The 27,781-nt window shown below is 39.8% G+C and overlaps 1 protein-coding gene across 1 annotated transcript in view; it reads left to right on the top strand.

Moving 5' to 3' along the window:
- The first annotated feature begins 4,322 nt into the window (after positions 1-4,322).
- The window catches only part of LOC114465680 (uncharacterized), a 32,964-nt gene continuing 9,505 nt past the window's right edge, over positions 4,323-27,781 (top strand). The window contains exons 1-10 of the mRNA XM_028450841.1: positions 4,323-4,479; positions 13,395-13,597; positions 18,332-18,436; positions 18,536-18,631; positions 20,147-20,257; positions 23,242-23,365; positions 23,495-23,921; positions 25,830-25,897; positions 25,977-26,220; positions 26,314-26,480. Coding sequence (XP_028306642.1) covers positions 4,440-4,479; positions 13,395-13,597; positions 18,332-18,436; positions 18,536-18,631; positions 20,147-20,257; positions 23,242-23,365; positions 23,495-23,921; positions 25,830-25,897; positions 25,977-26,220; positions 26,314-26,480 — 1,585 coding nt within the window. The 5' untranslated portion in view covers positions 4,323-4,439. The remainder of the gene's footprint in view (positions 4,480-13,394; positions 13,598-18,331; positions 18,437-18,535; positions 18,632-20,146; positions 20,258-23,241; positions 23,366-23,494; positions 23,922-25,829; positions 25,898-25,976; positions 26,221-26,313; positions 26,481-27,781) is intronic.

The raw sequence follows: 27,781 nt of genomic DNA, 5'->3' as shown, positions 1-27,781 counted from the left end.
AGCGTCGATGCGTACACGTCCATAGATTATACCTAGGAATTACAGTGGAGTAGTGATTCTAACTAGTGTACACAACAACAACAACAACAACAACAACAACAACAACAGAATGGAGTTTTTTTAGTCCGGTAGCCTGGCCTAAAAATCGGTATCGGCAGGTCAGGCTTTTAAAAAATCTGTGATCAATGATCGACCAGAAAATTGCAATCGGTGCACCCCTAGAGGAAACCCATGCAAACACAGGGAGAACAAACAAACTCCACACAGAAAGGACTCAAGTGTCCACCTGTCAGGTAGACGTACTAACCACTTAGCCACCGTACGGCCACTTATAACAAAATATATAAATATAGTTCCTTTTGTGTTCGCCATGTATTTCCTTTATTTGTAAGCGCATGGAGATTAGTAATGTATAGGGCTGGGTGATATGAACCATAATTGAGATCTTGATTTGTTCTCAAAATGTTGATATATGCTATGTAAATCTTGATTTTTTTTTAACTCAATAAAGTCTTACCAGAAAGTCTGGGTGAAATTTGCTGATGCAAAATGCCACACAAGTGCATTTATTAACAAACAGCAAACACTTTTTCTCCTCTAAGGGACAGCACGTGTGAGTGAGTTCTGTAGAGTTTGTTGTTTAGGAGAAGGTCTGGGATAGGATGCCCTCAGCTATCTATCGATCTCAGGATAGCATTTTTTTAGTATACTCAAGCTAGCGATTAAAGCTTATATCCGGAGTTTCTGCAAAATCTATCTTCATGTATCATTCCTTTGAAATGCAAAAAAATGCCTAACTAGTCTTTTACTATGGTCTACTGCCGGTGGTCATTCATTCAATGTATATAAGTCCCGCCTTCGTCCTATAGACCCCTATACAAATAGAAAATTGCTCCGCGATCGCCCAGCCAATAGGCTTTGACTTTCTGTAGCGGAGGCTGTCAATCAAAGTGAATGCGCGTGTGTAAACTGTGCACGGAAACAAGACTGCGCGTCTGAGCAGCATAGCATCATGGAGGAGGGCTTCAAATCTCCAAAGCTTCTACTAAAAAAAAAAAGAAAAGTCAACGTACAATAACCTGGCAAGGGCATAGTTTTAATGTGTAGCCCCTCCCTCTAACTTGAGTTCTCCACATCTGGGATCTGGGTCTGTGTGTGGCAAATCCTCTCGGAACCAGGGAGGGACATGAACAGAATGCTTGAAGCTGATTGGGCGAAGCGCCTGTCCACCATGATTTGTTTTAGCCAATCACACGGTGGCAAATGATGATGTTGTTATTAGCATGTGCTGCTACAACAAAAACAACAACAAGGCTCCACTGTTGAAATCGTTCTATTGGGATAGTAATACTGTGGTCAGTATGTCCTTGGGTGACTTTTGCCGTTTTTGCAACACGAGTATGCGAGTTAAGGGCACGTTCACCATCCTCCTTTGTCAACATCTTTCTATTTTGATTCGGAGCTATGCTAATAGCGGTAGCCCAGCTAGTTCCTCTCCCCGCAACTGCGCATGCGACAGTTTTGCTTCAGCGCTTCTGCCTTCGTTACATCCGGATATCCCGCCCTCAACCACAACACTGCCTCATGATTGGTTCTAACGGTTTCAGTTCGGATTGGAACAGTACAAGATGGATTCTGGTGTTTGTGAACACCAGGAGAATCCATCTTGCAGGCAAGGTTAGCATCATGGAGGAGCGCTCCAAAAGTCCAAAGCTTCTACTAAAAAACTGAAGAAAAGTCAGTGTACAAAGTTTGCGGATAAAACGTCTTCGTGACCGCAACAGAATTTAACTCGGAGTGCTTTTCAAAGGGGGAGGGGACTTGCGGCTTTCAAAAAGTTTCCGAACTGACCCTGATTTAGCAACATTTTTCATGGAAAGATAATAAACATGTTTTTATCAAACTACCATAAGTGTTTTTTTAGTGAAAAACAATACTACACATGTGTTTACGTGTTAAACATTATTGTATGTTTTGCGATGCGCGTGCACAAAGTAGAGGTGTGGCTTCTGGTAGATTGGCAGAGGCAGGGGGAGGAAGTGGAGCTGTTTAGGGAGGGACAACGAGACGTTCGCTTTGAATTTTCTCTCTCTTTTTTTTCATCCTTTGGATAATCGCATTAAGGTCATAAAAAAAGATTATTTAATTTTTGAAAGCTCTGCGTTATTGATGAAAACAGGGAGTAAAACAATGTGATGTCATTAAACATTCATTTTTTCTTGTGTAGCCTACTATTTAGCCTTTTTATTCTCAGCTATTGCTCAGCTATGGCTTTGTAAAATCTCCAATAAAATACATGAGTTCTGAAATATTAAGGTCCTTTCTCTGTCTCCAGTCAGCTCTAAGATAACTAAGTGTGTGTCTCCCTCTGGTGGCTACATAGACACACATTCATATTTTTGACCATTTGTTTGTATGGTTGATCTTATGTGGGCCACCAATTTAGGTGGGAAAAGAACAAATTCAACATTAGTGTACCCTAGTTTGTACTTTCACGTATAAATGATAAAGTATGTGGGTATAACAGTCCCTGCATGATCTTCACTTTAAATTTCCCTGATTTTGGGAATTTGGGGAAATTCGCCAATAACACAAAAACAATATTAAGGCTCTAGATTAGCAGTTGTTGTTGACAACACAACTTTTTGAAAACGTTTTTCTAACATATTTGAACAATACCACCCCCAAAAAATTATTTATTCCTCAGAAAATCCTTACAGCTGTATTTGTACTAATATCATATCGGTCACCTGCTGTGAATCAACAAATATTAGCTTTTTTATTATCAGGACATCCCTAGTTGTAAATACAAATGCACATATTTTTCATCTGAAATCTTATATTGTTTATAATTATCATCTAATTTAATCCATACTTCTGCACTACTGCAATCTACAATAGTTATATTTATACATATTTATTTTCATATTCATATCTACACACTCACTGTACATATTGTAAATACTTGCTGTGTTGTTGTTGTTGTTCTGTCTTTATAATTTATATATTCTACATTATCGTGTTTTTGTGTTTGTAAATGTTTTGGGCAGAGAAAATATTTATATTCATGTCTTGTACATTTAGTGGAATCAACAATAAAGTTGACTTTGACTTGACTAATTTATTTTTGCAAAGATATATCATTAAATGTTCTTTTTTTATTGTAACTCTAATTATCTATAGGAAATAAACAAATCTGTGTTTTTTTATAGCCTATCAGGACATACTTATCAGTACATACAAATGTACATATTTGTCAAATGAAATGTGATATTGTTTTTAATGTGTTTTTGCAAAAATAGCTCATTAAATATTCAAATTTTCAGATTGTAACTCTAATTATCTACAGTGAATAAACAAATCTGTGGGGTTTTTTTTTTACAGCCTATCAGGACATCTCTACTTGTAATATGTTATGCACATGTTTTTCATATGAAATCTGATATTGTTTATGATGTGTTTTTGCAAAGATATCTCATTAAATGTTCATATTTTCAGATTGTACAACTCTGATTATCTACAGTGAATTAACAAATCTGTGTTTTTTATAGCCTATCGAGACATCTCTACTCTTGTAAAATAGAAATGCACATATTTTTCATATTAAATCTGATATTGTCTATAATGTGGTTTTGCAAAGATATTTCAATGAATGTTCATGTTTTCAGATTCTAACTCTATATATCTACAGTGAATAAACAAATCTGGTTTTTTTTAAATAGCCTATCAGTATGGAGGTAGATTTGTGTCTTTATTATTCAATCAAATAAAACTTTTCAATCAAAAAAAAAGGTTTACTTCAATCAAATAATAATAATAATTTCAATCAAAGAAAAAAGTTTAAAAATATATATATATTTTAAACCCAAATCATTGCATTCTCTTTTTCTTTTTTTTTTTTTTTTTTTTTTGATCGATAAAGACAAAAATCTCAATTAGTAATGCACATAATTTTCATGTGAAATGTGATCATGTTTATTATGTGTTTTTGCAAAGATAGCTCATTAAATGCTCATATTTTCAGATCATAACTTTAATTATCTACAGTGAATATGAATTGTTATTATTTATTTAAGTGTGCGCGTGCGTGTGTTTTGCTTTTTTGACACGCGGGCCTGAACTGAACGCTAACAGGAAGTCACGCGGGGGTAGATCTTTCAGTGCTGCCATCTAGCGGCGAATCCGGTAAAACTGCGTCTCGGGATCCGGTCTTCGCCAACCAACCAGGAAAGAGGGCTTGACGTGATCCGGACTGAGGCGGATGAGACCAGGAACCTTTGTTCTCCCGTCTCTCCTCCCGATGCTAGCCTGAAGAACGGACCCATGAGTCCGGCTGACGTGCGCTGGCTCGGCCTCCCGGTGCGGATGTGTTGATCCGGCTCGGCTCGGTAGTTCTGCGGCCACAGACCGGGACAGCTGCTGGACCTTTTCTCTGCTAAATGGAAATAAAACGCGGAACTGAAGGGGGAAGCAGCAGAGGTGCGTTGTATGTGGTGCTACTCACAGCTCGGTGTTTATCTGCTCCGTCTTTGTGCACACACTGACCTTAACACCGGTAACGGAAATTAACACTCCCTCTGTATAACGGATGACCGATTTAACCCTTTTATTGTGAGGGAATGAGCTTCTGTTCTCTCACATCATCACTGCTGCTTCATTATCTCATTATGACAGATCATCCACACATTATTCCCTTTGATTAATCATCATAGACTTGTTTCTCATAGAGTTGAGTGGGTTATTATTATTCAGCATGTGTATTAATCTACTATAAACATGTAAACACACACACATGCACACAAACTGCTGTGGGACACACTGGTGTAACTGGTTTGTTTACAGACTAGTGAGTCAAAGTTTAACCACAAATGTGACAATATTTGCTCTATTTATTTTAACTTTATCATCACAGCAGCTTTTTATTTATTTATTTATTTATTTATTTAATTTTTTTTAATTGCGCAAACGTGCAGAATATACACATTACAGAAGGCACTTGAATGTCAAATACAACGATCAAAATAACAATAGTTAGGATAGAATATTAATGTCAAAACTACAAGTTCAATTTCTGTACAGAGGAACAAAATAGAGACAAAAACATACAAATACATACATGGGGCTTTTAAAGATGATTGATCATTGGTTAAGTAGAGTTGTGACAGGCATTAAATGAGGTTTGATTTTTGAGTATTTGCTTTGTGTATTTAAAAAAAGATTGTGTAAGTGTAATGATATTATTGATAAGGAAGTCATGGTGCGACTTATTCATTATAAGACCAAAGATAATATCCTTTTCGGAAAATTCATTTAGTTGAGGGACTTTACAGGAGAGCCAGTCATGATTATCAGACCATAGTGTGTGTGAAAATGTACAGTGGAAGAGGAGATGTTCCGTGGTTTCTTCCTCACAACAAAATCTATAATTACTTGTTTCAAAACGCAATCTTGCTCAGCAGAGCACTAGGTGGGTAGATTTCATTCAATCTCTTAAATATTCACAGCAGCTGTCATTACTGTTTTCCTTCCTTCCTTTTTTATACATTTTTATTATTATTATTATTCACCATGTTATCATTCTATATAATTCAGATTCAGATTACTTTATTCATCCCTGAGGGGAAATTCAGTTTCAGTTACATTCTGCATAAGAAAACATAAAAAGACAGTCATATATACCATGGGAGTACAGGAGTGGGGGACTTGTGGAGGGAAGGATTGCAGCCAGCCGCTGGGGGGGCGGGGTCGGGCGAGCAGCTGAGACACTTTGCCTCGCCGCTTCTGCTGCCACTATGTTGGCAGGGAGGGGGGGCGGCAGGCCAAAGAAGGCGTTGAGTCGTGATCCCGTTCGCTTCAACTCTGCACAGTTCTCACAGTCCATCGACTGATGATGTGAAACGACCTTGGATAGATCTGATTCAGAAACAAAGTTCCCAGGTGGTAGCGGTGATGGGAAGAGGAGGGGGACGGAGTGTCATTCGGCACAAACATCCTGGAGAATAGAGAGATTAACCAGCCTTGAGACGGCTGATTGTCTTGTGAAGTCAATGAAGATACCGATTGTTTTTGGCCAGGCTAAGCACAATTTCTGTCAGTGTTCAGTCCGGGTCTCGGAGCAATATATCCAATATGGTGGCCATTAACGTCCAAGCCAGGCTGTCAAATGCTCCAAGTTAGATTCCATCTCACGTAGACGTTTAAAAGTTGCATCTTACTTTTGAGTTTGTTTATCGCATGTGTTTGAGTATTAAGAGCCCTGCACAATCCATCAGTCATGACAGGCAGCCTTCCCAAAACAGCTGCCAACGTTATCCAAACTTTGCGATAAATCGGAAAACTGCCAGCTCCCATCAGCAGAATACCTGTTATCATAATTCCAGTTATGTAGACGTCTTCCACGTCCTCAACGGAAAGAATAGACAGGCACACGAACCTCCACTTCTCCCATGAGTCCATCGTGCATCCGGCTGCAAACGTTCCATCAGGAGTCAGGACAGGCGGGCTCTCCCCTGCCCATTCTTTTTGTCCAAAAAATGTGTTCGATTGCATTGAGAGACCAGCTGATCAGTTCCATCATTTTGATTTTGGATAGAGATGTAGAGAGAGGCTCCTAGGGATGTCCTGATACAACATTTTCACTTCCGATTCATACCGATATTGCAGCCTTGAGTATTGGTTGATACCAATATCGAACCGATACGATATCAGCACGAATCATACATACATACTTTTATTACTTATTTTGTAGTGTGGAATGTTAGAAAAGGCTTGATCAAGTGATGTTATTCAAACAGATTGGAGAGCTTATATCGGAGATTTTAGATGCAGTTTTCTGGTTGATATCGGGCTGATATCAATATCGGATCGGGACACCCCTAGAGGCTCTTATAAGATACTGACAGAAGACAGTACAAGACCAAGCAGCAAGCAGGGCAGACAAGGGAGGGAGGGAGGGAGCGAAAGAAAAAGCATGTTGAGAGCAGTTTAAGAATAATAATAACAATACAGGAGCAGAGATCTGTAGTTAATGCTCACACGGTTTGTATTTTTAATGATAATGAAGGTGAATCCGACTTGTCCTAGACTACATTTCTGACAGTTTGTTGTAGTATTTGACACCCTGGTGATTCTCAAACAGAGGTACGTGTAACCCTAAGGTAGGGCAGCACGATTTTGGCCAAAATGATAATCACGATTATAATCAGCATAATTATCGTATTAGGGAAAAATCTGTTTTTATTGCAAAATTAAGCTTTAGTATGTAATTATAATGAATAAAAAATTAACCCAAGAATTTAAAATGTACCAAAGGATAACTAAACAAATGCACTATTACAGAGTGCAGAGCCCGTATTTTAAATGTAAATAATGCGGACGATAAGGTTAATTTAATCGTGGCAACCAAAATCCTGTTCACGATTAAAATTCCATTAATTGTGCAGCCCTACCCTAAGGGGTACATAATGACTGACAAGCATAGGCTTCTTCCTATCCCCTGTCAAACGAATCAAATGTATTATATATTCATTTAAATTGACTGATTTTTTACTTCATAGGGATTTTTGTTAAGATTTGTTTATTCGTTTATGTTTTCATCCATTTTTTTATTCGTTCTTTTGGAATAAATAAAAATAAATAAATAAATAAAACTTTTGTCTTTATTCAGCTTATTCGTCACAGGGTATGATGGGGTGTGCATTGCCATGAATCACACGATACGATTCACGTTTTGCATGTCATGATACTAAATACTGTATCCCGATACTAAACAATAAGATATACAGTACATTGCAATATCAGTAATTACAAATTTCACCTGTACAAGTACAAAATGGTATGAAATTTAATTTTTTGAAACTTGCGAGAACAAATAAATGGTATATAACTGTATTTTGAGTACCAATATGAAAAACAAGTGTTATCAAACTGACAAATTACATATTTCAAAAAAAGTTGAACTTTTGCTTTAAAAACAGAAAATGATTTGGTTCAGTTCAGTTTTTCAAGTAACCATCTATAAAAGTGCCCAGTATGTTTTATGGAAATAAATTGCAATCAGAATCAACTTTATTGACCATGTAATGTTTGTTACACATATATACACTCGAGGAATTTGACTTGGTGAACTGTGCTCTCTCTAACAATGTAAATATTAAATAATAACTATCAACTAGAAAATATATAAACAGGAGTAAAAGACTAATATGTGCAAAACTAAATAAGATAATACAATAAGATAATAATAATAATAATAATAATAGTAATAATAATAGTAATAATAATAATAAGAAGAAGAAGAAGAATAATAGGCTAATAGTGCAGTAGTGCAGGTGAGCATTTGAATTAAATAGTATATGTTTATGTACATGAAGATTCAAGTGACAGTTGGTTCCAGGGATGTTACATGTTTAATTCCAGGGTTATTTCACAGAAACAGGTCTGACACTCTTTGACTGGTTAGTGTTGATCAGAGTGACAGCCTGGGGGAAGAAACTGTTCTTATGGCGGGTAGTTTTGGCGTACAGTGATCTGTAACATCTGCCGGAGGGGAGGAGTTCGAACAGATTGTGTCCAGGGTGTGAGGGGTCTGCAGTGATGTTACCTGCCCCTTTACTGACCCTGGACAGGTATAAGTCTTGGATGGGGTGCAGTTCGACACCCATGATCTTTTCTGCAGACCTGTTTATCCATTGTAGTCTGTGTCTGTCTAGTTTGGTTGTAGGTCCAAACCAGACAGTGATGGAGATGCACAGAACAGACTGAACGATGGAGGTGTAGAACATGATCAGCAGCTCCTGGGGCAAGTTGAACTTCCTCAGCTGATGCAGGAAGCAAATCCTCTGCTATGCCTTCTTGGGGGGGGACTTCTCCTGAAGTCTACTGTCATCTCCACAGTCTTGAGCGGGTTCAGCTCCAGATGGTTCTGACTACACCAAAGAGCCAGCTGTTCCACCTCCCGTCTGAAGGCAGACTCGTCCCCGTCCCGGATGAGACCGATGACGGTGATGTCGTCTGCAAACTTCAGGAGTTTCACAGAGGGGTCCCCTGAGGTGCAGTCATTGGTGTAGAGGGAGAATAGCAGTGGGGAGAGAACACACCCCTGGGCCACACCAGTGCTGAGTGACCGTGTGCTGGATGTGATGCTTCCCAGCCTTTCTTGCTGCTTCCTGTAATTCAGGAAGTTGGTGTTCCACTGACAGGTGGAGGCGGCACTGTGAGCTGGGTGAGTTTCTGGTGAAGGATGTTCGGGATGATGGTGTTAAACGTAGAGCTGAAATCCACAAACAGGATCCTAGCGTAGGTCCCTGGGGAGTCGAGGTGATGCACAATGTACTTCAGTCTTATGTTGACTGCATCCTCGACCAACCTGTTTGCCCGATAGGCAAACTGCAGGGGATCCAGCAGGGGTCCTGTGATGTCTGTCAGGTGGCTCAGCACCAGCCCCTCAAAGGACTTCATGACTACGGACATCAGGGCAATGGGTCGATAGTCATTGAGTCCTGTGATGGCAGGTTTCTTTGGGACTGGGTTAGGGTTAGCTTTTGAAGCAGGAGGTACTTCACACAGCTCCAGTGATGTGTTGAAGATCCGTGTGAAGATGGGGGCCAGCTGCTCAGCACAGAGTCTCAGGCAGGAAGGAGACACTCCGTCTGGTCCTGGAGCCTTTTTGATCTTTTCTTCCTTGAATAGCTGGCACAGATCTCTTTCATTGATCTTCAGAGCCGATGGGGGGATCAGAGGATAAGGGGGCGGGAGTGGGGTGAGCAGGAAGGGCAGAGTCTGAGTGATGTGCTGATGCTGATGAGCTAAGGAGTGGGTGTGAAATCCTGCAGTAGAAGCTGTTCAGGTCTGTGCAGATGGTCCTGGTCTGCACACACATGTCCTCACAGAAGCTGATGTAAGATGTCACAGTGTCAGTGAGTTCATCTAGGTTGTCTGCTGCAGCTTCAAAAACACTCCAATCAGTGCAGTCAAAGCAGTCCTGTAACTCCTGCTTTGACTCCTCCTCCTTACAGTCCTTAATACAGGCTTAGCAGATTTGAATTTATGCCTGTAGGTTGGGATGAGGTGAATCAGTGATCAGAGAGCCTCAAAGCTGCATGGAGGACAGAGTGATAGACTTTCCAGATTAGGGCTACACGTCTACTTCAACACTGGGACATTTGTGCACCAACCTTAGTTAATGTTGAAGTATATTCCAGCTCCCCTCGTCTTCCCAGAGAGCTCTTTATAGCTCTTTTACGTGGTGAGCTCTGAGAAGCTGAAAGTCCGGTAGATGTGGGGAGCTATCCGGGATGAGTTCACTGAGCCAGGTTTCAGTAAAACACAGGGCGGCAGATCGGCAAAAATCTGTGTTTCTGGTGTTTAGGAGCAGCAGTTCATCCATCTTATTTTCCCGTGAGCGGACATTCGCCAGGCGAATGGATGGAAGCGCAGGCAGCGATGATTACGCACAATCAACTTCAAAGCTAAAATGCATTGAGAAATGAGGTAGTTTAACAAGGTCTGATGTGGTTCACTGACATCTAGTGACCGAGCGTTTACGTACGGTACTATGCATTTTTTTTTTTTTTTTTTTGTAAAAAAACCTGATTTAAAAAAATTGATTTGGACATTTTCTGGATCGATGTTTTTTTTTTTTTTTTCTTACACCCTGAGTATATGATGGATAAACAGCTAAGCACTCATTGATAAACACTTTAAACATGGTAAAGGCCAAAGGGTTCAGGTAGAGATGGGCAATATTATCTGCCGATATTTTCCATAAAATGTATTATCGGTTGACATCCGTTATCGGTTTTTCCACTGATATTGTAAAACCAGACGTGTTGTTGTTTGAGGCAACAATAAAAGCGCATATGGCAATGTTTTCATTACTATATTTTAATATGTATTCTTATTTTGCACCGATGATGTTTATTTGTGGAATGCATTCAGTGGCACATTGCATTAAAAGTACCCTTAACTTTGTTTTTATCAATGGAGATTTATAATATGTGACCTAAAATTAGGTTTTGGGGGCAGGGGGTTTATTAATGTATCTGTATCAGTTAATATAAAAAATATAGTATCAGATATCGGCAAAAGCTAATATCAAACTTCCCTAGGTCATCCATTCTGACTCATAAACATGAACACACAATAGTAACACATGGTGGGATAGTGTGGGCGGAAAGGCTAAGAAGCTGCATAAATAAATAGCAAAACAAATATGCGTTATTATTTATTTCTTCTGTATTTGTTTTATTAGCATTTTGTTAAACAGTGGTTTTTTTGTACAAAAACTCAAAAGTTGGTGGCATAAAAGTGTCTACGGCTAGGTTTTGTTCCAGTCTGTGCAACTTCCAATCTGTGATCAATCGAAGCAAAACCGACACGACTGAGGATGTACCTTTTACTTATTTCCATTTTGAAAGTGATGCCTGAGGAGAAACGGGTTGAGTCAGTGACCCGTGACCCTTATCAGCACTGTGTTGCCATGGCAATAACTGCACATTTACAGCTACTGATCAAACCAAACACACAGACAGAGAGGAAGTCTTTAAGGACCAATGGTGTCTGTAGCTTGGGGATGTCACGGGACTGGTTTGTCTGGTTGGGTTGAGAAAGAATGAGATTCAAAGGGTTTAGACTGGAGTTGCTTCAAACACTGTTCATTCGTGCACACACTCCACGTGCATGTGCATTATTCTGCATGTGCTGTGGAGTAATGGGTTAATGAGTACTTTATTACATCACTGTCTCTCAAGTCTGGGCCAAAAATAGCCAATCATGACCAATCAGATTATCAGGGGTGTCACCATAGATACATTATACAGTTAGGCTCAGGATGGCTTATGATGATGCATTTCTATTGGTAACAAGCCATAACATTACAATCACCTGCCTAATGTTCTTAAAGCTGCTACCCCAGATCATTTTTTATTAGATGAAATCATAGTGTATGCTGCATAGATCACTGGATCAACATCATTTACCCCATAAAGAAAGCAAAAAGGTTGAAATCGCCATTTGAAAGTGTTTTTCCATCTCCACCGTAAACACAGTGTTTGTTGACATTTTTTGCGCATTGCATTGTGGGATGTGGACTCTGTTTTCACTTCATTCTTATAGTATTTTTTTTTCTTCACTAGAAAAGGTGGATAGTGATTCACTTGACACCTTGTTGAAGAAATAACACTTTAGTGCAGTGTTTTTCTATCTTTTTTTGAGCCAAGGTACATCTTTTCATTGAAAAAAAATCCCAACCGAAAATGTTAATCTGTAGCCTATGTTTACAATATACAGTCATTCTTACCAAATTTTACTAAATGTGAATCAAATGAACACGAATAAAAAAGTTGTTATGATCTTTTATATTTCATCATTCTAGTAAAAAGTGCAATTAACAATCTGCAGTCGTTCTTTTAAAGTGTTTTCATAGGAATCAAATGAACAACAACAACAAAATCTATTATGATCTTTCACATTTCTTTTTTCAAATCAAAAGCAATAAACAATATGCAGCAATTCTTATCAAATTTTCTTTAAAACAAATCAAACAAAGCAAACATATTTGATCATCTTTCAAATTTTGCATACTTAATACTTGATGTCGTGGGTTGGGATATAAGTAAGTCTTAAAAAACAAAACAAATATGATTAAAAAAACTACAGTTGAACTTTATTCGGATAAATATTGTTTTGTATGATCTATTTTTTTAGTTTATGTAATTTTGTATTATTTTATGTAATGTATAATATATAAATATATTATTATTATGTCTGCGCGCTTTGGGACGGGGATATTTGCAGACAATAATTAATTAGTTTTCAAATATGTTTTTTAGACCAATTAAGTGAAATTAAATAATTTCCCATGGGACACCTGACAATCTCTCACGGCACACAAACGGGCCACGGCACAGTGGTTGAAAAACCCTGCTTTAGTGCATTTTTCTCCGTGACTCCACAGCCCACAATGCAATGCACGAAAATGTCAACTAACCGAGTGTTTACAATGTGGATGATAACAAACTTTCAAGTGGCGATTATGATTTTTTTTTTTTTTTCTTTTCATAGAAAATTATGTTCGATCACCGTTGGTGTGTGTGTGGATGGGTGAATGTGGCATTAAGGGCTACTTTGGTGGTGATGAAACTTGGCCACTTTTGATGGCTGATAATGAAATAAATCACCTGCAAACTCAATCAACTCAATCTTTGTCCTGATTTATCTGCTGTTTTTACAGGTTCAAATAAACTCCTCTTTGAATTTCTTCATGCTCACACTTTTTTCCCTCATTAGCTTTTGACGAAATGTCCTCGTTGCAAAACTAAATACATTTGATCTGGTCTAAGATAAAGTGACACAGAAAATGACTTCTTCTTCTTCTCTCCTCTTCTACCGCACAGGTAGTGATCCCCCGCTTCGTTATCTCCGCCTCCTGGCCCCGCCCCTGCAGCTTTTATCGGCTGCAGTGTGGCAAGTCGTGCAGCGGGGACTCGTGGATCAATATGGGATGCTGGAGGAGTTTGTCACCATGGTGACGGAGCTGGTCCCGGAGCTGATGAGCTATAGTCAGAGGGCTCAGCTCATCCTGGGGCTCAGGGCCAGGGTCAGTAATCCTTAGTTTGTATCGATCAAAGACACACACACACACTCACACACACTCACACACACACACACACACACACACACACACACACACACACACACACACACAGACGCACATAGCCATGAAACTTGAAGCTTCATTGTCCCGTTAATTTCTAATGATAATAAACTACAGAATTATTGTATTAAAAGTATAAAAACGCTACTGCATATATAACCCACCAGTGAGTATTGCGTTTGATTCTGGTTTTTTCTTTTGTGGTGGAGTAAGAGTGGAATTAATCATAATAATATTATTATTATGATAATATTACAAGGAGTTACATTTTTGCAAACTTTCTAAATATCGGCTAATATTTTCTTTCCAATCTTTAAAAAGACACAAAATGTTAAATATCAGAAGTAAACATAAAAATAAACAGCTACTTTATATTACAATTGTATACAGTAGCCCTGAATAAAACAGTCATCTAATGCCAATCATCATACAAAATGTTAAGAGTTTTGTTTTAAAGAAAGATTTTAGGTCAAAAGTAGAGGTGTAAATCTCGAGTTTCATAACAATATGATATGGTATTGATTCTTTAAACCATGGGTTCTCAACCTCAGGGTCAGGACCCCATTTGGGGTCGCAAGACACTGCATGGGGTTACCAGATGCCTTCAAGTAACTATAATATTTTCTGCAGCTACACCAAACTTGCCATATTTTAACCTATTTTCATCACTTTTTTTGCTATATTTTTTTCTCCTTTTAATGCATTTTTGCAACATTACTCCAATTTCTTCCACTTCTCCATCAAATTTCAATGCCTTTTCTGCACGTTTTCCCACTTTCATTACATTTCCGGCACTTATAAACCCTTTCCACCACTTTTCCCACTGAATGTCACTTATGTTGATCCATTTTTGTCACTTTTAACCTCTTTTCACTATATTTGATGCTTATTTCAGAATCAGAAGTGTTTTAATGGCCATGTACAGTTTTAAGGACAGTACAAGGAATTTGTCTTGGTAGTTGGTGCACAAAACAAAACAAAAAAACAAAGAACAACCCAGCAACAATAATAATAATAATGATAAATATAAAGGATGAGGGATAAATAAAGGATAGATAGGATATATATATATATATATATATATATATATATATATATATATATATATATATATATATATATATATATATATATATATACAGTGCAGCAGATAATGTCATCATGGAGGTGGTGATCGGGTGGGGGGGGGTTCAGTGGGTGACTGGGGGTGTGTTCATGTGGATGGTGGCAGAGGGAAAGAAGCTGTTTTTGTGTCTGGAGGAGCAGAGGATGGACTGGATGATGGAGCTGTAGAAGTTCACCATCATCTTTGTTGGCAGACTGAACTTCTTCAGCTGCCGCAGGAAGTGCATCTTCTGCTGGGCTTTTTTGATAAGAGGTCCTGAGTGATGATGGTCCCCAGGAAGCAGAAATACTCCACAGAGCTCACTGTAGAGTCTCCCAGGGTGAGGGGGGTGAGGGGGGCTGGGTTCTTCCTGAAGTCTGCTATCATCTCCACTGTCTTTAAAGCGTTGAGCTCCAGGTTGTTCTGGCTGCACCAGGACACCAGCCGGTCTGTCTCCCACCTGTAGTCAGACTCGTCTCCATCAGAGATGAGACCGATGATGGTCGTGTCGTCTGCAAACTTCAGGAGTTTGACCGACTGGTGAGAGGAGGTGCAGCTGTTGGTGTACAGGGAGAAGAGCAGAGGAGAAAGAACACAGCCCTGAGGAGATCCAGAGCTGATGGTCCGGGGAGCAGAGATGGTTTTTCCCAGCTTCACGTGCTGCTTCCTGTCAGACAGGAAGTCTGTGATCCACTTGCAGGTGGAGTCTGGCACGTTCAGCTGGGAAAGCTTGTCCTGAAGGAGAGCTGGGATTATAGTGTTGAAAGCAGAGCTGAAGTCCACAAACAGGATCCTGACGTATTAGCCTGGGGAGTCCAGGTGCTGGAGGATAAAGTGGAGAGCCAGGTTTACAGCATCATCTACAGACTTGTTGGATCTATAGGCAAACTGGTGGGGGTCGGTGATGTCCTTGATGTGGAAGAGCATGAGGCGTTCAAAGGACTTTATGACCACAGATGTCAGAGCGACGGGTCTGTAGTCATTAAGTCCTGTGATCCTCAGCTTTTTAGGGACAGGAACGATGGTGGAGGCCTTAAAACAGGCTGGTACGGTGCATGTCTCCAGTGAGGTGTTAAAAATGTCTGAACACTGGAGACAGCTGATTAGCACAGTGCTTTAAGGTGGAAGGAGAGACAGAGTCCGGTCCACAAGCCTTACGGGGGTTTTGTCTCCTGAAAAGTCTATTTACATCTCTCTCTTTGATGGAGAAAGGTGTCTCTGTGGGAGGGGGGAGGAGGGGGGGAAGATAGGGGAGAGAGCCTCTGTAAGCAGCTGTGGTGAGACTGTAGCTTTGATGTGGGGGGTGAAGGTGTTGGAGTGAGGCTCGTCAGAGGTGTGAGGGGGGTTGGAGTCAGGTCTGTCCCATTGTCTGTCAAATCTACAATAGAAGTTATTCAGACTGTTGGCCAGGCAGAGGTCGTTAGCAGCAGCAGGGGCTCTGGGCTTGTAGTTTGTAATTTGCCTGAGCCCTCTCCAGACAGAAGCCGAGTCATTCGCAGAGAACTGATGTTGTAGCTTCTCTGAGTACAAACGTTTGGCATTTCTCACCTCCTTTCCAAACGTGTACTTCGACTCTCTGTACCTGGCTCTGTCTCCACTCCTGAAAGCGACATCTTTGTCTGCCCTCAGCCCTCTGAGCTTAGCTGTGAACCAGGGTTTGTCATTGTTATAACTCACCCTGGTCTTTGATGGAATGCAGCTGTCCTCACAGAAGCTGATGTAGGACGTCACAGCGTCTGTAAACTCATCCAGAGAACTGTTCGCAGACCTGAAAACATCCCAGTCAGTACAGTCCAAACACTCCGGGAGTTTCTCCACTGCTTCACTGGTCCACTGTTTAGATTCCTTCACCACAGGTTTACAGAGCTTCAGCCTCTGTCTGTATGAAGGAATCAGGTGGACCATCAAATGGTCCGATAGGCCCAGTGCAGCACGGGAAACGGCGTGATAAGCACTGCTTAGTGTGGTGTAACAGTGATCCAGTGTCTTCTCCTCTCTGGTCGGACATTTAATTAATTGTCTATATTTGGGGAGCTGGTGTGAGAGGTCCCCTTTATTAAAGTCACCAAGCACAATGATAAAAGAGTCCGGGTAGGTCCGCTCCACGCACAGGATCTGGTCGGCGAGTGTGCGCTGTGCCTCGCGCACATCAGCTGACGGTGGGATGTACACACCAACCAGGATGAATGAAGCGAACTCACGGGGAGATTAGAAGGGTTTGCTGTTGATAATCAAGGATTCCAGGTGAGGAGAGCAGTGCTGAAAGATCACTGTCACGTCGTTACACCAGTTGCTCCGCGTCTCGGTCCGCTCTGTGAAGTTGGAAGCCGGCCAACTGCAGTGCAGAGTCCGGTACCGCTCCACACAGCCACGTTTCCGTGAAGCACAGAACAGAAGATGAGAAGAAGTCTCTGTTTCTACCCAACAGCTGCTGGAGTTCGTCCACTTTGTTACACAGTGAGCGCACGTTAGAGAGGAATATCCCCGGTAACGGTGTGCGTCGGCCGCGCTGGCGGAGGCGCACAAGCGCACCAGCTCTTTTTCCTCTCCTCCGGCGCTTCACTGCATGAGCAAAGGTGAGCGCACCTTTGAGTAAAATGTCCAGTAAATCCACAGACGAAGCGATGAAAGTGGGAAATAAATCTTTGGGGATTGTTGCCCTGACGTTCAAGAGCTCTTCTCTGGAATAAGAGCAGCCAGTTGCGGATTTTACGACAAAAACAAGACCAAAAAGTGCGCACCAACACACCACAGCAGCCATCCGCGGCGCCATCTTGAAGCTTATTTTTGCCAGTTTAACCACATTCACAATTTGTCGTCCCCTTATTTGCTAATTGTTCCTACTTTTTAAATTGTATTACCCCTGTAAAATGCTGATGTCCCAGTGTCAAAACCTGAGACGAGAGAAAGGGAAAGCAAAGCATCAACTGCAAGAGAGAAACTTGATGTTAGTCAGGTATGAACCCAGCAGGTCTCTCAGATCTATGGACACAGGTCAGATAGTGGAGCCCAGAGTGCACAGTCAACATAGTGATGCTGCTTTTAGTTGTTATGCTGCAAAGAAGTGGAACAAACTGCTAGCAGAGCTGAAGTCAGCATCTAATGTCAAAATGTTTACATCAAAGTTAAAGGCACTCATTTTCTCTACTGCGTATAATTGAGAGAGAGATTTTTTGTCATGATGTTGATGTAATGTGTTTGTTGATGATTTTAAATATTTTTGCTGTTCTCATTGATTTTTAAGCTGTTGAATGTTTTCTGTTGCACTTTTTGATCATGTAAAGCACATTGAGTTGCCTGGTGTATAAAATGCGCTATACAAATACATTTGCCTTGCCTTTAACTGATAACAGCAGAACTAGAAAAGAGCACAGCCTTATCTATAAGCTTTGTCATATACCTTAAGTCTTGAGTTGAGTCTTAAAAGTTGAAGGAATTGCATTAATTAAGATATTTTTTTTATGAAGTTAAGAAAATAAAGCTCAGTTTCTGTTCCTGACGTCTACTGAAATTAATTCTAAACCTCTTGTGTTGTTGTTTTTTGTTTTTTTCCCCCCCCCGGGCTCCACCAGCTGGTTTTAGAGATGTGTCGAGGGGAGCACCCAGTGGACATGCAGACCATTCAGCCACATCTGGACCGGATCAAAGCTCCTGTCAGCTCAGCCAAGGATCACGATGTAAGTCCCACTGACAACTGTTTTTTTATTGTTGTTGTTGTTGTTTAATCTGTAGATTTGAGGAAAAGCACTAACCGTGATGTAACATGTGTTTGTCAGATGACCATCAACCAGGTGGAGGAGTCTGAGGTGAACTTTGTGGAGCTGGTCCATTCACTGTTGGAGGATCCTTTGGAAAGAAAGTATTTTTTCCAGGTGAGACACATCTCAGTGTGTTTTTCTATGTGTGGGAGGCTGTTATGGCTGCAGCTGTCTGAGTATGAGCAGAGGAGTCGCTCACATTCACCACACGTCCATCCTGTGCCTGTCTCCAATCAGATGGAGACAGACACAGGTCACCTGGTTTGATGCTGCCACAGTCAGATGTAAAGTTTTCAACTGTTTTACGGGTTACTGCAAATGTATCATTTGGAAAGGAGAAACATTGTCTCCTATCTAATGATTGGTTTCCTTTTTATTTTTTTGTGTTTGGTAAACAATTTTTAAACAATTAAATGTTCAACTTGATAAAGTTCTGTGCACACATGTTATCGTAACATTACCACTGTAAATATGGCAGCTGTTTAACCCTCCTATTATCCTCACACTTACACCTAGGGTCAATCTGATATTTGCCTCCAGAAAATGATTTTCAGAAAATTGTTAGTTTTTATGTCAGGCACTTTCTGTATTTGTGGAATACATAAGTAACCCCTTAATAATGAAACCTTGACCTGTTCTCTAGCGCCACTACCAGGCCGAACTTTTAAATTAGAATTATTTTGTCTTGAATAGCTTTCATCCAAATCCTTTTTAATTTGGGGTACACATTCATGACACTCACATGATTAACCATATTGATTGATGTTAATGACCCCCCCCCCCCCCCTCCCTTTTCCTTTCATAAACCTAATTATTTACTTATTTGTGTCTCTTTTTTGGAACATATTTTGGGTTATTCACTATAAAGTCCTCTGTCTCAGACACATTCTCCTCTACGTCATTTTTACTGTGAAAGAGCTGTTCCAAAACCTAATTGACGGTAAACGTTTTCTGTGGGGATGTAAGGTCACACACAGACCGGCAAGTTTTACACAGCTAAAACAGAGGAACACTAATGCATACAATATGTGTTCAGCACATTGAAAAAATATCATCACGATATTTTTATGCTTAATCAATTGTACCCATCAAATTAGGAAAAGTCATGAAATATGGAGCAAAAGAAGTAAAGTCAACTAATGTTTTTTTGAATGATAAAGATTGAATGGAGTCAAATTGACCCCCATAACAATAGTAGGGGGTTAAGTTATTCTAAAATACATGTTGCTTGTGAAACAATCAAAACCCACCCAATTTGGTAACACTGAAAAAGAGTAAAAAAAAAAAAGGTAACTATTAAGATTTTAAACCCTGGTTTCTATGAATGGCATTGCATTCACATAACTTCTGTATAACTTATCCCACTTGACACATGATCATAGCCAGAGTACCTGCTGTACGTCAGTGGAGCATCTTTAAAAGAACTTGTGTAATTTATACAGTATGTAAGCAGTTGGAGCAGTTTATGCACCAACTGTGTTTTGTTACGTGTCTACTCTTTCTTGGGACATAAAAAATATTTTCTTTATGTGACTTCTTCATTTTTATTTTGGACCCCAACTTTGGGGCTTTTTCACCTCTCTATGTCTTATAATCATTGATCCTCCTGTGCTTCTGTCTCTCTTGTAGGAGATCTTCCCTGTTTATTTTGGCTCCAAGTATGACGCTGCACTGGAGATGCTGGTTTGGGAGTTCATATCAAGGCTGGAGGATCTGATGCCTGTTCCCGACTTCACACAGGTGACCCATTTCTCTCATCCATCCCAGTAAAACATGCAGTAGCAGTAAATAGTCAGGAACAGGCCCTGTAAGAGATGTAGTGACACCTAAAAAAATTTCTGTTGCACGTCAGCTTTTTTTTCCTGTGTGGTTTTTTTAACATGACAAATGGAATCTGCTACACACTCTTTGTTTCTGCTCTGGTTTTATTCTTCTAACCATAACAGTGTTTACAGCCTGAGCTCAGCTGCTGGGCTCAGCTGTCTGCAGCACTGATGGAGAGTGAAGGGTTTCAAGGATGCTGTCATAGGGCTCCTCCTCCTCCTCCTCCTCCTCCTCCTGACCCGTTTTAGCTTTGAAATAGAAACACTTTAACAGAGCTCCATTAGTTGTGATCGCAGAGAGGAATTAAATCGCATTCACTTAAAACCTTATGATACAATAAAATCTGATCTTAAAGAAAAGCATTCAGACCAACACATACAACAGAATGTAGAGTGAGGTTATGCATTAAAATGATAACCCACTGGTAAAATCGATTGATGTGTTAAAAAAGAACAGCAGTAAAATACACAAGAGAGCCTGGCAGAGACATATCAGATGTATTTACAGGTCTTTTTTTCCCTCACTGCTTATTACACATGATCCATGTTGTCTTTATCTTTTTTTAATTGTAACTCATAATGTAAAATATGGCTTTTTTTAATTGTATACATTGTGCAGGTGTTAAAATAAATGTTCATAGACAAGGCGTGGATAAAGTTCAACTTAGCTTTATTAGTTGGCTTTTAAATTAATCACAATATTATGTTTATATTGTGTATTTAGTTACCCTATTATTGTGTACTGTATATATATATATATATATATATATATATATATATATATATATATATATATATATATATATACTCACTAAGATCTGAAATAAAGGGTGGTAAACCAGTAGTGTCCCTAAATCCTTTGATGAAGCTGTTTTACTGTGAGGAATTCACTAAGATTGCAGCAATGATTAGCGCACATGCAGAAGTGGTGGAGACCGCCCTATTTAAATTAGCATTTTTCTCATTCAATGAGTGCACAGAAGCACACAATGACATTTGAGGAAGTTAAATTGGAGGTGGGTGGACTTCTCTGTCTGCTGCACAAACATTTCATAGTGTAGAAAACTAAACAAAATTTTTTTTCATTTTTTTTTTTAACAACTTTAAAACCTAATGATATTTTTTCTCCCTAATTTAATGTGGCTTCTCCATCAGGTCCTGTAACTTTGCTCTGATTAGTCCATGAAAAATAGGCAGATTTGGACAGAAACCGTCCATTTGATCTGCCATTGATCTGAGTTAATACAGCAAAACACTCTGTCAGTCAGTCTGCACCATTTGAAGATGATCTACTGACCATCATCCAGCAGGTCTGAGCTCCTTAGTAGCGCTGTGTCACCACACTCAGTGAACATTGTGCCATCACTGCGTAAATTAAGCCTCTGATCAGCTGATTCTAGCCTGATGCTCTTTCCATCACCGCGTCACGAGAGTTTGATGGTCAAAACATCACTAGAGCGGTGTGTCCATAGCGACATCTATGGATCTCCATGCACAGCATCCTCTCTCCACCACAGCCACACCAGACTCCACGAGTGGCGGTGCGTCACACATTATTTTCTCATTCAGTGTATGTTAATATTGACTATTGTTTTATTTGAATTATTTTCTTATAGTAGAAAGGTTAACTGGAGCCGTTTTTTCCATCTCCGTTGTGTTTTGTGTCAACATTTACTGTGTTTGCACCTGCTTGTCAGTCGTACTATTTTCCAGTGCAAAAACAATCACCCCAAACAGTTCCAGATTTGATGAATGGAATTGCACCCACTGCATAAATTTATTTGCATGTCCTCCTCCCATTTTTTTGCGCCCCTTATGCGATCCGTCAACTTTACATATTCATTAGAGGGGAACGCACTAAATGGATTGGGGGCACGTTGTGACGCTCTGAAGATGCGCAGTCCTGATTCCCAGGAGTTTGTGCTTAGCATGTGGAGTGACATTTGCACACATTTTAATACCCCTAAACCTTTAGTGAATCTGCCCCTTAGGCTTACTTAGGTAGTTAAAATACTAAGTGATGTTTATTATTAATGATCAGCATGTCAAGCAATATGAAACTATACTTTAATACAGTGGTTCCCAACCTCTGGATCGTGACCCCATTTTTTATTACAAACTACTGGCAAGGCTTGAGACATTTTTTTCACTAGAATTAATTTGGATAATGTTTGTTTTACAGTTTGCTACATATCCAAAGAAGGATATTTTGATTTAGTTATTTACATTTTATTAAAGTATAGAATACGCTCCCCTTTCACCTTGCTTGCTTCATATGACTACTTTTAATAAGCCGATGTCTCCATATAGGTGTGACAACAACCACAAATGTTTGTTTGTTACCAATTTGGCCGTTATAATAAAGGTAATTTAGTATCCTCTTCCTCATTTTAGATTTTTTCAATTTTGGAGTGCCTGGTTTCCCCATTTTTTTATTTATTTTTTTGTTGTTGATATAGAATACAGTTGTTTGAGATTGTGTGTAATGTTTTTATTTGAAAAAGAAAATAATAAATACAATAAAATAAAAATAATTTAAAAATGTAATTTTAATCAGTATTTTTCTTTTTTTTTATCAATTAAAAGACATTTCAGGTGACTCCATTTCAATTCCAGGCGACCACACATGGGGTCACAACCCCAGAGTTGAAAAACACTGCTTTAATGGTTACATTCATTTATTCAATAAATATTTGATGGGAATCAAATGGTTTTGTGACGTTGCACTGATTTCACTGGGTCGGTTGTCAGTGTTTATACTGTAATATACTGTACCTTGAGGCCCAGCATGAGGTTTCTACAACTTTATCTGAATAAATCATCTTCAGTCACTAAAAAGATGTACTTGTTGGTTGTATGCAGTAGAATTATTCACAGTCTGGCCCTTGTCTCTCTTTACAGTTGGCAATGCTGCTCGGAGATGCTCCGTCGTTCTTGCAGGAGTGTTTACAAAGCCTTTTCCCACCAGAGAACATGAAGTCAGCGCTGGAATACCACAGAAACCTTGGTCACTTCCAGGAAAAAGGTATTTCAATGGCTTTTCAAAACTAAACGCATTGTATTCCTCTTCCTTTAAATATTATCTTCATTTCAAAGACAGCAGAATGTAAATCCAAGCTCCACCATGCTTCTCCACCTCTTTGCTTGACTGTAGACCCTGGTTTGTTACCGATGGAAGACTGCATCCTCTCCTCCCTGTCGCTGCCTCTCGGGGTCAAAGCTGTCATGGGCTCTGCCTCCTGCTCGCCTCCTCACAAAGACTCCGCCTCCTCAGAGCGCCAGAGGCCTCTGAGTGCTCCCATAAGAACCAGTAGCCTGGATAGATCCAGCAGAAGGAGCTCTGAGGCCATCAGGCTAAACCTCAAGGACACAAAGGAGCCTGGCAACACTGCTCAGGAGGGAAACCGCGTACACAAGCCAATCAACGACACCATCGACCTCACCACGTCCAATGAGAACGCAGATACTGACTCCTGTGAGAGCAGCAGAAGCTTGAGGGCAGAATGGGCCGTGAGGAAGAGGAAACTAAGCGGAGGCGTTGATTTTCCATCGAAGAAAACGCAGGAGGCCTCGGCTTTTGTGTAAGATCATCTGAGCAATGATGTTATTATTTTAATAGTTTATCATTATTTATTTATTAGTTTTTTACAGGTAATGAATGAATGAATTAATTAATTATTTGACTTGGTTAACATTTAGGCATTACTACATGTAGAATCCCATCAATGTAAGTATATTAATTATTGTAGTAAAATAGTTGCAGTGCAGTAAAATGTTTTACTGTATACAGTATGGTGTAAACATACTTGCATACATACTACATTTTAAATGTTCAATTTAAAATATTACAAAATGTTTAGTCATTGTTGATGTTTGGGAAATATCAGAGTTTTATCTCAAAAATGTTTTTATTTGTATTTTTTTACCACATTTTGAATTTTGCTTTCATGTGTACAATTGGAGTCAGTGCAAAAATGTCATTATTAAACATCAGTTTTTCATTAATGGAGCCAATTAACTCATTCAGTGCCAGCCATTTTCAGAATTTCTACCCCCCTCAGTGCCAGCCGTTTTAGAGCATTTTGACTGATTTTTAATAACCCACAGAATATTTTGTACTATGTCATCTGAAACCAGATTCTGAAAGATTAGACTCTCTACTTTCATCAGAAAGAATAATTTTGTTTCTAGCTTGTTTTGTTCTTCCGTAATCAGCAGTTGAATAGAGACAAGTTTCACACAAATCGCCAGTTTGTGACAAAAAGCTGAGAAAAATGGCTTTTTCTGAAAAAACCTATTAGTGACTTTGAACATGTTTTTTTTGTTTTGTTTTAGGGACACCTCAACATTAGTTTCCTTCTATAAAACTACAAAAACAACACTGAGACCGGGCTTTTGATGGCAAAATGATTATTATTTTATTATCTATGTCAGAGTTTAATGGTTTGCTTACTGTATTTTGGCGTTCCTCCAAGTCTCTCCCCCGTCATTCTCCACATACGCAACTTCTTCCTTCTCCCAGACATGCCGAGTGTCACAGCTTGCCCTGTTTTTATCGTTTTATCTCACCATCGCCACACTCTCAATAGTCCACTTAGTTCTACACATGCTCTGGTCGAGTGTGAGCTGCTGGGAGCTTCAGCATCAACTCTCGTAGCGCCATTTTCTCTGTCTCGTAAACTCCTTTCCTCTTCCTCTGAGCTCTGCCCAACACTGGTGATCTCTCATCCAAAGGTGCTCTGCTACCACCTACTGTACATGTCACCAGTTGGTCACTACATCATGGTACAAGTTAGATATTCACGGGAGACCTTCATCACACTGTCTCCTAGCAACCCCAGCCGAAAAACACAATTCACGTCTTAAAGCGTGAATAGCACGCTACGTTACTAAACCAAATAACGTCTGTTGACATGAATGGCACTCAATGAGTTAATCATTGTTAAAAACAAATTACTAACATCTCCATGCTCTCTATATGCAATTTGTACAATTTTGTATTAATGATGGAGTTTTTGACAGCCGTTGAAATCTGCCTTTAAACGCTAACAGCTGCTGTCTTGCACACAGGTGACTGGCTTAGTCAGTTAGTGAAGCTACAGGTGACATTTCCATGTGCTAATTAGCTCAGTTGCATAGAGGAGGTTACATCATGAAGTAGTTGTGAATTAATTATGTTTGACTTATTGATTTATTAACTAATCATTAAAGCTGTAGATCTCCTGTAATGGGCGAGGAGAAGTTTTAAACATATGTACCACAGAGTTGTCTCTTACTATCTTAACTCAGTGACATAGAGCGTTGTCTTTTTTGCCAGAAATTGTGAGTTCAAGCCTTAACTGATGTAAAATACACATTAGAATGCCTCCTTTCCATCTTTCTATACTATTTGTTGCTCAAAATTTCCTAAAACTGCCTGGCCCTGACCATTGCTGCGCAGCATCTATAATATATTTTTAAAACATCTATTGGTTCTCCACCCTCTACAGGGATTCCTCATTGGACGATGAGAATTCCAATGAATCTCCTCTGATCTCCATATGGGGAGAATACACAGGTGCGTACAGCCACTGTTTTATTCACACAGTTGTTTGTTTTTCCAAATATTACATTAAGGCTTCCTCCTCTCATCTCAGACTCTCAGGAGCTCCCCCTCCCTGCAGCCTCGGACACTAAAGTTCCCTGGACAGATGACGAGACCCTGGATCTGCTGAACATTTGGGGGAAGGACTCTATGCAACGAGCTTTGAAAGGCTGCTTGAAAAACCGTCACATATTCACTCAGATCGCACAGAAAATGTCCGAGAGAGGCCACATGAGGACAGTGGAGCAGTGCCAGACCAGGATCAAACGACTGAAGACTGGCCTCCGACACAACAAGTATCCTGTCCCTGCCACTGTTTCTGACAATCATGCTAAGAATGTGAGAACATATATCTGAAGCTGATTGTTTTGATCCTGTTTTACCACCAGAGGGAACTCCAGGATAGAACGGAAGATATACACTCAGCTGCAGCAGATCCTCGACTCCTCAGCTTCCTCATCCACCCCTGACGTCGCCTATAATGTAGAGGAAGAGGAGTCGCAGGACGATGACGACGACTTGCAGATTATTGGTCACACCGAGCAGCCAGAAACAGGTGAGCTGCAGAAAGTGATGGATTGTGTACCTTTAAAATCATCAAAGCAGAATCCTACATGTTTATGTTTGTGGTTCTTGATCTTATGTACAGTAACTTCTGCTCCAGTAACTCAATCAGCACAATCATTCTTAAAATCTTTTGGCCACACTTCATTCCAGTGTAGCTGTTGGGGTGTAACATTCAATCTGGAACAACATATCGAATAGTTAATCCACAATTCACTCAAATCAATGGAAACTAAAACAATCAATCAACATCATCAGTGAAACAAGGCACATGTCTTTTATTTTTGTTAAAAAAAAACATTTTTCCCTTGCGGTCAATCTGACCCTAGGATTATTTGCCTCCAGAAAAGGATTTCAGAAAATTGTTGACCAAGTTTTTGTCAGGCATTTAGTTTATCTTTTGAATCCATAAATAACCCCTTGATAATGAAACCTTGACCTTTCTCTAGCGCCACCATCAGGCCTTAACATTAGAATGAATTTAACTTGAATAGTTTTCATGTAAATCTTCCTTTCCTGCAGCGCCACCATCAGGTCAAACTTTCAGTTTTAGAGTTAGTGTATCTTAAAAATATTTCATTCAAATCTTTTCTAATTTGGGTTGCACATTCATGACTCTCACAGAATGAACCATATTGATTGATGTTGGTCTTTCCATTTTTAGAAGGGATTGTGTCTGCTGGAGGGTCAACATTCATTCTCATCAGATGAGAAGATTTTAAAATCAAGGTGCTCCTCAACACAATCCTCTGTCTCAGGCACATTCTACTGTACGTCACTTTCACTGTGAAAGAGCTGTTCCAAAACCTCATTGACAGTAAACTTTTCCTAGAGGACAATTTCAAGAGAGAGAGAGACCGTGCAGATTGCAATACACACAGAGCACAATGAGGAATTATTTGCATAATAGGCTGCCATGCAAGCTTTTATATGTTTGCTCTTCCCTTAGTTTGCATGAACTACCTATGTCCTTGCGGAAACACCGTGCCCTCCACAAGGTGGGAAATATCAGTTATACTTTGGCAGGTGTGATTAATAGGTCACACATACACACACACACATTCATGCCCATGATGTGGGAAAGTTCTCAGTAGATTATCGTAGAATCGATATCTTATCGTATCGTCATGAAACGGGTGATTTCCACTCCATGTTTGTTGAATGTTGGCTACTTTTCCTTTTAAAGGCATCACTTTTCCCTTTCACATGATCTTTTTTCGAGTGACACATGTCAAAGTGCACACTGGAACGTTGTTATATTGAAGGGAAAGCAGCAGCCTATAATTAACAGTA

This window comes from Gouania willdenowi, chromosome 6 (assembly GCF_900634775.1).
Source record: "Gouania willdenowi chromosome 6, fGouWil2.1, whole genome shotgun sequence".
Taxonomy (NCBI): Eukaryota; Metazoa; Chordata; class Actinopteri; order Blenniiformes; family Gobiesocidae; genus Gouania; species Gouania willdenowi.
The sequence above is the reverse complement of the archived record's forward strand: the minus strand, read 5'-3'. Positions and strand labels throughout refer to the sequence as shown.